General features: G+C 51.5%; 2 protein-coding genes across 3 annotated transcripts in view; one reads left to right on the top strand and one right to left on the bottom strand.

Annotated features, from left to right (window-relative positions):
* The first annotated feature begins 500 nt into the window (after positions 1-500).
* Positions 501-3,236, top strand: NKX6-2 (NK6 homeobox 2). The gene is made up of 3 exons (XM_055720834.1): positions 501-1,195; positions 1,568-1,740; positions 2,451-3,236. The coding sequence occupies exons 1-3, from the start codon at positions 781-783 to the stop codon at positions 2,697-2,699; spliced, it is 837 nt and encodes a 278-aa protein (XP_055576809.1). The 5' UTR covers positions 501-780; the 3' UTR covers positions 2,700-3,236.
* A 4,225-nt stretch (positions 3,237-7,461) lies between these two features.
* Positions 7,462-10,367, bottom strand: part of INPP5A (inositol polyphosphate-5-phosphatase A) — a 257,300-nt gene continuing 254,394 nt past the window's right edge. For both annotated transcript variants that reach the window (XM_055720024.1, XM_027805062.2), the window contains exons 14-16: positions 9,222-9,290; positions 7,817-7,904; positions 7,462-7,723 (exon numbers count right to left, since the gene is read on the bottom strand). In XM_055720024.1, the coding sequence (XP_055575999.1) occupies positions 7,824-7,904; positions 9,222-9,290 (150 nt within the window). In that variant the 3' untranslated portion in view covers positions 7,462-7,723; positions 7,817-7,823. The remainder of the gene's footprint in view (positions 7,724-7,816; positions 7,905-9,221; positions 9,291-10,367) is intronic.

The following is a 10,367-nucleotide window of genomic DNA, read 5'->3' as shown; positions in this document are numbered from 1 at the left end:
GCGGCGGCCTCCCACAGCGGCCGCGGAGAACAGGCCGGCGGCAGCGGGGCCAGCCGGGAGCGCGGCGGGGCTGACCCCGGCGGGTGCCGCGGCGGGCGGGGCGCGGGCCCGCGCGGGGGTCCCGTCGGCCGTGGCGCGGCCACGTGCGGCTCCGCGCACTCCCACGGCGCCCGGGGACCGCCCGGCCCGGTGGTGACGTGTCGGGGTGGGGGCGCTCGCCGCCCGCCGATTGGGCCGCGGCGGCGGCGCGGGGAGGTGGCCACCCAATGGGCGAGGAGCTCGCAGGTGCCCGCGCGGTTATCTGCGCCCCGGGGCGCGGCGCGCAGGGTCCCCCGCTGCTACCGCCAGGACACGCGGCTGCGGCGAGGCGCGGAACCCAGCCCCGCGGCGCCCACCCCACCCCGGCCGCATCCCCCCCCCCCCCTCCCCCCCCTCCCGGCTAGATCCCGCGCGGAGAGCCGCCGCCGCAGCCTGCCGGGGACGCTCCGCCGGCGGGGGCTCTTCTCCCTCGGACTCCCTCCTCGCCGCCCGTTTGTCGCCCTGTTCCGGCTTGGCTCTCCCGCCTGGAAGTCGGCGGCGAGCGGCACCGAGCCGCGGGGGCGGGCGGAGAAGCGCCGGCGTTTCCTACTCCCGGCAAAGTTGGGGACTTGCTGTTGCTTTGATCCCGCAAGCGGAGGAAGGAGAGACTCCCCCGCCGCGGCCGGCGCCCCGGGCGCGGGGTTACAACAGGGCAGCTGCCGGCGTGGTGGGAGAAGGACCCGCGCTCATTGATGACCACAAATGTTAGCGGTGGGGCAGATGGATGCTAATCGCCAGAGCGCGTTCGTCCTCAGCAGTACGCCGCTGGCCGCGCTGCACAACATGGCCGAGATGAAGACCTCCCTCTTCCCCTACACCCTGCAGAACCCCTCCGGCTTCAAGGCGCCGGCCCTGGGCGGACTCAACACGCAGCTCCCCTTGGGGACACCGCACGGAATAAGCGACATCCTAGGGCGGCCCGTGGGCACTGCCAGCAACCTGCTGGGCGGGCTGCCCCGCATCAACGGACTGGCGGCCTCGGCGGGGATGTACTTCAACCCCGCGGCCGTCTCCCGCTACCCGAAGCCGCTGGCGGAGCTGCCAGGGCGACCGCCCATTTTCTGGCCGGGAGTGGTGCAGGGCTCTCCCTGGAGAGACCCCCGGCTCGCCTGTCCCGGTAAGTGCGGCCGGTTCCAGCGGGGAGCTCGGCCCGGGGGCTGGCCCGGCTCCGCCGTCGGGAGGCGCGGGCCGCCATCCCTCCCCCCCGGGCCGCCGAGCCAGGCGCCGGGAGCCCGGGCGGTCCCACGCCGCGGGCGTGCGGGGTGGACGGGGCGGCCGGCCTGCCGGAGGCCGCGGGCGCGGCGCTCCGAAGGCGGCCCGATGCCGCGCCCCGGGACGGCCCTGCACCCACCCCTGCTCCGGAGCCAGCGGCGGCGGACACCCGGAGCGGGCCCGCCGCAGCCCGCCCCCCTTTAGCGCCGGGCGGAGACCCGGGCAGAGACCCGGGCAGACCCCGTCTCTGACGGAGCTGTTTCTCCTCCGCTTTCAGCTCAGACGGGGATGGTTTTGGACAAGGACGGCAAGAAGAAACACTCGCGACCCACTTTCTCTGGGCAGCAGATTTTTGCTTTGGAGAAAACCTTCGAACAGACGAAATACCTGGCAGGACCGGAGAGAGCCCGCCTCGCCTATTCCCTCGGGATGACCGAGAGCCAGGTGAAGGTAGGTCCCCGCGGGCGGGCCGGCGCGGGGCGCGGGCTCTCGGGGCCGGGGCAGCGCTGTCACTTTTTGCTTTTGCGGTAAATGCCGGCGGCCAAGAAAACGGACCAACCGTACAGGGATTTTTTTAAAGTCAGTTATAATTTAAACTGCATTTGGATATTGGCTAGATTTTAGGCCAAGTTCTACGTAACTAACTTTGTGCTTGGAGTTCTTTGTGCTGCAGACGATTTAAGAAAACTACACGTAAAATACATTAAAACAACGCCCCAAACCAAAAAGCCCCACGCAGGTAATTGCTTTCGTCGGGGCAGTTTTCCACGGAGCTCGTGTCCGGGCACTGGCACAACTTTTCCTTGCATAACCACGCAAATTTTTTAGGAAAGTCTTCGGGTGCACCGAAGCGTTGAGGTGCCCTGGGAGCCAAAAATACTTATTTTTCTGGCCACCCTGTTCCGTTTTAAAGAGGTGATTGTTCCGCGAAACCGCCGCTCTTACTTTTGCGCGGCTCTGGCTGGCGACGTTCCCCGGAGGAGCCGGGAGGGTCCACCCTCCCGGTGCTGCCCGCGGCCCTGCGCGCTCCGGCCTCGCTCCCCTGCCCGGAGCTGCCGTCGGGCGGGCGGGAAGAGGTGGTGGTGGGGGGGAGAAGGGGCCGGGCGGGGGGGCGGCGGGCGCGGCGGTGGGGCTGAGCCGCGCCCGGTGCCGGTGCCCAGGTCTGGTTCCAGAACAGACGGACCAAGTGGCGGAAGCGGCATGCGGCAGAGATGGCCTCGGCGAAGAAGAAGCACGACTCGGAGACGGAGAAGCTGAAGGAGAGCTCGGACAATGAGGACGATGACGAATACAACAAGCCCCTGGACCCCAACTCAGACGATGAAAAAATCACGAGGCTATTGAAGAAGCACAAATCCACGAATCTGTCCCTCGTCAGCCCCTGCAGCACCAGCTCGGACACCTTGTGAGGGCGCCGGCACCGACGGCTGCCCCGGGCGGCTGCGGCTGGGCGAGCTGCCGTGGTAGGCACCGCGCCGGAGGTGAATTGTAACTGGATGTTTGAAGTGGTGTGTTGTACAGCCTAAGATGTATGTGAAATGTATATATTTTTTACAGAATAAGTTATGAAATTATTTTCCTTCTCATCGATGTAAATTTCAGAGGAGTTTTTCCAACTTTTTGTTTTGTGTCCCTTTAAGGTTTGCCCCTCTTTCGTTTAGCTGCCTTGCCCGTTTCCTGCTCCTAACAATCAGATTTTGTTACATTTTGTATTTTGCCAAATCCAAGCTCAGCCACTTTGTATATAGTAAATTTCAGATTTTGTGATGTATATTTCTATGTAAAAACGGCTGTTTCCTTTCACTCCCTCCTTCTACTCAGTGTTTTGGCGGTTTGATTTCTCCTGCCTCTGGATTTTATGCTTAATAATATAAAAAGAGAAAACAACCCAAAAAAGCACGAGAGAAAAACGAACACTTGGTTTTACATTGGGATCAAATAATGTCTCAACGCAGGTTGGAAAGACTTTGTATAAATCAATAAATTATTTAACAAGCTTCTCCAGCGAGTTTCTTCCTGCATTACTCGTTTCTCTGTCCTCGTCCCGTTGAGCCCCTGGGGGGGCTGCGCCTCCGCCCGCGGGCCCTGGCTGAGGGAGCGGGGCCTCACCGGACCTGTTGCAGGGTAATTTCTGGCTATAGCTTCGCTAGTCCGGGGCTCCCGAATTTTAAGGCCGCTCTCACCGAGCGGGGGACGGTCGGCTGGTGCCCACCCTCGCCTCGCCCCGGCATTTTCCCCGGCTCATTCGCCTGAGCGTCGCTGCCTTCCCTGCTCCTGGGCCGGTCCGCAGCCGGGGTGCTGGGGGCCGGCGGACGGGCGGAGGACGGTTCCCCGATGGGCCCGCCTGGAGCCGGGCTCACAGCCGCACGGGAACCCGCGAGCTGCGCCCCCCACCCCCCCCCCCCAACCCCCCCGAAAGAAGCGATTCTCGCAGCTGAACGTGCAGCTTTGAACCCGGCCGGGGACCGCAGCGGTTTCTGGCACCGACAGCGCTTTGGTGGCCGCGGGCAGGTTATGTGATCCGCTCCGGGGAGGGGGAGGCAGGGGCTGGGACATATCCCGCTGCGGTTCCCGCACACCGGCCGCTGCAAAAAAGACCCCGAAGTCGAAGTCACTGAGCTTAGCGGTAGGGGGCTAAAGCGGCATCGCCCTCCCGCCGCCCTCCCGGGACCGCGGGCCTGGGCCCGCACGCACCGCAGCAGCTCCCGCACCCAGCTCCGCAGTTCGCCGCCGGCCCTTGACGAGACCCAGGTAATTAACGCGGCCGTCGACGAGCCTCGCAGCTGCCCAAGGTTCCACTTTTCTCCTCCCGGGCGTATTGGAGGCCTGACCAGGGTGTAAGCCAGCTTCGTTGTCAGGCCTTTTTTTTTTTTTTTTTTTCAATGAATGAAACGTTCTTTTCTGTCCGTGCATTAGCTACTGCTTCGCAGACCGAGCGACTGCTGCGGCCCCACTGCGGGCCGGCCCCGCTGCGCCTGCCCGGCTGCCAGCGGAGGGCCGCCGTCCGCGGCGCAGCGGGACGGGGCAGTTGCGGTGCCCGGTGCCTCTCGCACCGCAGCCGCACCGTCCTGCACCCGCCGTCCGCGCCGGCGCCCCGGGCCTCCCCGCACCGAGGGGGCGTGCGGCCGGCCCGCCCCTGCCCGCCAGCCCGAGGCGGGGGCCCGGCCCCGGCCCCTCCCGCCGAGCGCGCAGCGGCCGAGCACGGCGACGCCAAGCTGCGTCCGCTGTCGCCCGGGGGCTGCGCCAGGCCCCTTGCCCGCGCCCCGGCGGCTCCCACTGCGGGCAGGGGCCGCGGAGGTGGGGGCCCCGCTCTGGCTCCGTTCGGCCTTTTCAGGCCCCGCCGGGCCGCTCCCACCGGGGTGCCGGGGCCGCCGGGGCCGCCGCGGCGGGCCGTGCGCTTCGCTCGCGTTGATTTATTTCCCTCTGACGGGAGGAGCCCCGCGGGCCTCTGCGGGCAGCGCCGTGTTCCAGGGGAGGGGGGGGTCCTGCAAGGTCTTACTCACTGAAAGCGGTGCGTTGGCGAGACACGGCCCGGGCTCTACCGCGGTTACAGACGGAGTAAATCAAGTTTAGAAATTAACCTTCGCCTCGGCTCTGGACACCCTGAGACAGGCCGCTGGAACCGCAGCGACGAACCGGAGCCGGTGTCCTGGCTCCTGAGGGAGAACGACAGGATAAAAAAACACCCACACTTGAAAGTGAGATTATTCACACCTGCTCCTTCCCGTAGTTCTTTAAATGAAACGTGCTCCAAGGAACTCGGGGATCTACATCCAGCGACGAGTTCCTTTTCCTAGAACGAGGCGGCTTTGCGGTGCAACACGCACGCCAGCACCCGCGGCCGCGCAGAGGGACGGGCCTCGGCGGGAGGGAGCCGGGAAGAACCGGGACGCTCCGGCGGCAGCCCGGCTCCCCGCAGCCCGGTTCTGCTCCCCTCATCCTGGCTCCCCGCTCTCTGCATTCCCGGGTCCCCGCATCCCGGCCCCAACTCCCCGCATCCCCGGCTCTTCGCAGCTCTGCTCCCCACTCTCCGCATCCCGACTCCCTGCAGCCCCGACTCCCCGTAGCCTGGCCCCGCTCTCTGCATCCCTGCTCTCCGCATTCCGGCTCTCCGCACCCTCGACTCCCCGGCTCTCCGCAGCCCGGTTCTGCTCTCCGCATTCCCGGCTCTCCACATCCCCGCTCCCCGCGGCCCCGCTCCCTACGGCCCCAATCCCCGCGGCCCGGCCCCGCTCCCCACAGACCCGCGGCCCCGCGCCCCGCACCGTCCCCAGAGAACGCCTCGGGGCTTTGGTTAAACGCCGACGCTGCGTTTTACGAACGTCTGTGGATTAAATCTCAGACTCCTGCAACAGATTAGCTGGATGGGTCACCTGTGGATGCTCAGGGCTGTTCACGGTCGGGCAGTTTATAGCTTTGGTGAGTTTACCTATAACTGAGGCTTCAGTCTGAAAAGGCAGTCTCCTTGTTGTTGTTGTTGTTATTGTTATCCGCCCCCCCCCCCCCAACCCGGAGGTAATCACGAAGGAGTTTACTGTGGCATATTTATTGAACTGCTGGGGACTGGCATCTCATGAATAGCTCATAAAGTTGTATGGCTCTCTATATGTTAACACTCGAATACTAACTCCTAAATGCCTTTTCCTCGGTTTGTATTGTTTTGATTAACACTAGAAGGGCATGCTATTCTACAGGTTTTCACGTGAAAAATAACTCTGCTAATTGGCAGGAGATTAAAAGGTAACTCATTAATAAGAAATGTGACAATTTAATAATTTCCCTTTAATCCCCAATGCCCAAATTAAAGGGACAGACACAGCCACTTTCGCCATGATTAGTTTTATTGCTTGAGAACCAGAGTACTCATTTCTAAAGGCCTTCAAAGTTATCATGAGTTGAGTTCGCTTAAATAGAATTACTGTGTGGTTATAATGCAACATGGCACAGTAACAATACAGAGCTGCAGACACCCTTTGGGCAACAGTACTGAATATAAACCCAGACTGTACTGTTGAGAAAACACTCTGCAAGCGGACATCAAATCATTTTCAATGGTAGTGATTTATACCAAAATCAAGCATCAATCTAATGCCATCACGCAGTCCATGAACTCTGTAGTGTTCTAAATTAAATCAATAAAACATACATTTGTGTTTCATCAACAGACTCCCTAATCACCTTTTAATGTTGTATTTAGCGGTGGGAGAAAAATGTTCATAACAAGATTATATTGTAGGCTGCACTGAGCTACTAACCAGGAAAATTTACAGTTGTCTTGTTTTTTTTTTTTTTTTTTTTTTTTTTTTTTAACACTGTATAAATACAGTCTTGTGTCCAATACAGTTGCTACCTGAAGCAGACTATTATTTTCTTCTCCCATGTTGTTATTGTTTCAATATAGAATACTTGGCACCATAAAACAGTAACAAAAGACAGACAAAAACAGTTTACAAAATTCTGGAAAGTTACACCCAAACCTAGCTAAGAACTTCACATTCAATCCTTAATATTACATAGAAAGAAGGGATTATAGGAGTAACAAAGTGAAACTGCTAATATATGTGCTATATAGTATGCTATATATCTGTATCCAAGATGGCACTGCTATATATTTATTATATAAATGTTGGTTGTTGATGTACACTTAACTAAACCTGCTAAGACTCCAACACTAACTGCTGATATGGCACTCTCAAGCATTCATATTGGAAAGTATATTTAGCGTAAGTTTTGGTCAGGTTTATAAATTATTTATATATCTGTGTATATATACACATACATACATATATATACACACACATATATATGTATGTATAGAAAGCAGCTGCTGTGTGATTCAAAAACCATGTAACATGGCAGTATAGTAAATAACATGAGAAAAAAAATATAAAAATGGAAAACAAAATACTAAAACTAAAACACAAACCATAAGCCTTGGTCAACAAAGAAAATACCATTTAAAACCATCAATATCTCTATCTATACAATCCAATGTACAAAACCCCAATGTGGTAAAGATATATAATGTTAGGCATGACACCTTTAAAAGTTTATAATAATGCTGAAATAGCTTTTCCATATTGACAAACACTTATTAAAAGTTGAAAGTTGTGAAATCTAAAATACATAACATCTCTGCTGTCTATTTAGAGTTTTGGCAACAGAATTGTGACATATATATAAAAAATAATTCCACATTTCTACTTGATGTCACATGAACATACAAGACAGTGAGGTATGTGAGGCTTTTCTCAAACAGAGTCCAGATGCTGAAGCATAGTGTACGATCAGCAGTCTAAAAATGTGGCACTCGGGACTTGATTTATCAATACAGCTGTTACGATTATGTATTTCTGTATACTGCGTGTTCCTTCCCCTCCCTGCTACAGTGTGGTTTCACGGAAAATCTTCTCATTTCGTAGGCATCTTTTTCCTGTTGCAGAATTGGCATTTTTTTAAAAAGAAAAATAAACACAGGGGGAATGATGTAGAAAATATAAACGTAAAGAAAAAAAATGATATTTACCACCACATCACTGCACGACACAACACTTGTGCACATTTGCAATAGGTTTACCTGCCCCAGCAGCTATTCGAAAGGACAGGAACACAGGCTGCAGTAAGTTAGGGAAAAATAGAAGTTAAACATTTGAAATATGAACTTTTTTTTTTTTTTTTTTTTACAGTCAGTAGTAAACACAAAAAAATCCTCCATGACTGAAAACATGAAAACAAAATGATACAATAGTGTTTTTGATTAACTACAAAATGCACAAGAGACCTACATCATCTCCTTACAGATCACTGTTCCCATTGAAATCTGAGGGAAAACTTGCCATTGATTGCTGTGGGAAGAAATTTGGGTCCCACACGCAACTCCCTTTCATCACAGAATTAGTTCCACTGAAAGTGCCATGCTAAAAAAATTCATGTTAAGTACACTGATGACAAAGGAAACAAAAATTACTGTTTCTGAACTGGCTGTCCTACAGTTGCTGACATGCTGGACTTCTCATTTTATTGGAGAAGTTAGTAAACTTCTTTTTTTTTAAATCTGACTTGGATGATTCTGGACCAAATATCTCAAGTGCATTCTTCCTTAGAAAAACAACACCCTGTCTCACAGGAACTCTGACCATGAAAGTAAATATAGGTATGTATTTGTGAATATAGATTTACATGTATACATGCAGACACACGTCTGCTACTCATTATCTGTCACCTACTTATTATCTGTCACCAAATTATCATTCAAGAGCCTTAGCACTGCTTCTAGAACTGATATATTACTGTTGTACAGTTTAGAAGGTTTTGCAAGTTTCTGGTTGAGTTTTTATATCGGCTTTCAGAGGTTAGCTTCTACTCCTTGATCATCTTTTTCCAAAGAATGCAAATACTCAGTTTTGCTGTATTTCTAACTTAGTTTTCCATCTGTTAGCTTCAGCAGAAAAGACTACTTGTAAAATTAATGTCTTTTTCTTCACTTTATCAACGAATATTTGTTTAATTCTATATTCTCACTTGTTGCTTAAATGTGGAACTGCCAATATGTTAATTTACAAATAAGCAGCTAGGCACCAGCTTAACTGAAGCTATGTATCAATTTTGATAACCCATTGAAAATACTTTTGTTTTATGACAATAGTTGTAAGTGCACAGACACTTGCTCCTCTTCATTTTGTACTGTATCATGCTTTCATTCTAGCACACATCATCCTGTTCTTTGTTCGATTTCATACAAGTATCATCACTACTCTCATATATTAGCTGAAGTTCAATTCAACTTTAAAACATTTTTGAGGCTTTAAATTAAAAATAGGACAGAAATATACTTGAATTAAACATCAGATTAACAGAAACTAGTGTATACATTCTCCTTCCCAAACAAAAAGACTTAGAAGATACAATACTAACATGTTTAATTTAATTACCTTGTGATCCCCCATGCAGACATTTGGCCCAATGTGGTCATATATTACTATCTTCTCATCATTTTCTGACTAGTTGAAAAAAAAACCACACAACAAAACACTAGTCAGTTCAAGTATTCTTTAGATTACAGAAAGAGAAATAATGGAAATAATTTATGCAAATAGTTCAAACCAGTTTCTGAATGAAGTGGTATTAACACATCTTTGCTTGACTTCTCCAGAGAAAGATCATGTAGACTGAATTTTTATGTCCAGTACTGCTTGCAGTAATTTGTGCCATTTGTCCACGTAAAATAAGTCATGAATTCACTGCATCTACTCCTTGCTTCTGGGACCTCCAGAAATTTCAGTGAGTAGCACTTGGACAGGTGAAACAAATGAGTCAGTTATGACTGTGTTCCAGCCTTTTGTTGGTGAAATGCAGCTAGTGCATTTGGCCAGTCTTTTTTTTAAGAACAACACACAATTTTTATCCAATTAGGTGCAACGTATCTTGTTCTTTGAATTAAATGCAACCCACGTTGTCTTATAAGAGCATTTGTTTTCATCATATAGGGGATTTTAAATGTTCAGAGAGAAGAATGAATTATAGTTTATAAGTGTTAACCATTTCTATGAGATACATTTCTTCATCTAAAAAAAAGCATTGATTTTAAGAAAATCAGCAAACAAAATACGACATTCCTCCAGTCTCCTTTATGAATTGCTTTCATTTTGTTCCATGTTGAACTTTATCCTTATACACTGACTTCTTTAGCATTTGTAGCTTAATGAATAATAAAATGTACTCATCTTTCTGCCATTTGCAATGAATGTGATTTCCAGAATCTGTTTTGATTCTTTAGTACAGTACTTCAGGAACAAATACAAACACATTGCCATACAAGACAATTTCTTATTATGCTAAACAATTCCTATAAGCTAATTAAATCTGCAATTTGCACACTCTCAAGTCTCTAGTACAATCACAGACGTACTTTAAACTAGTTGGCAATACTAATTTATTTTGTATGAAACAGTCAAGACTTGCTCATCTGTAATCAGTCAAGTTTGACTGGGCAATAACTTTATATAAACAGTAGCATTTAGGATTATAAACTTAAAATTGAATTATCTTTAATGCAGTAAGGAAGCTTAAGGTCAGAT

Source organism: Falco cherrug, chromosome 9, assembly GCF_023634085.1.
Source record: "Falco cherrug isolate bFalChe1 chromosome 9, bFalChe1.pri, whole genome shotgun sequence".
NCBI classification, from domain to species: Eukaryota; Metazoa; Chordata; class Aves; order Falconiformes; family Falconidae; genus Falco; species Falco cherrug.
This window is presented reverse-complemented; position numbering and strand designations above follow the sequence as displayed.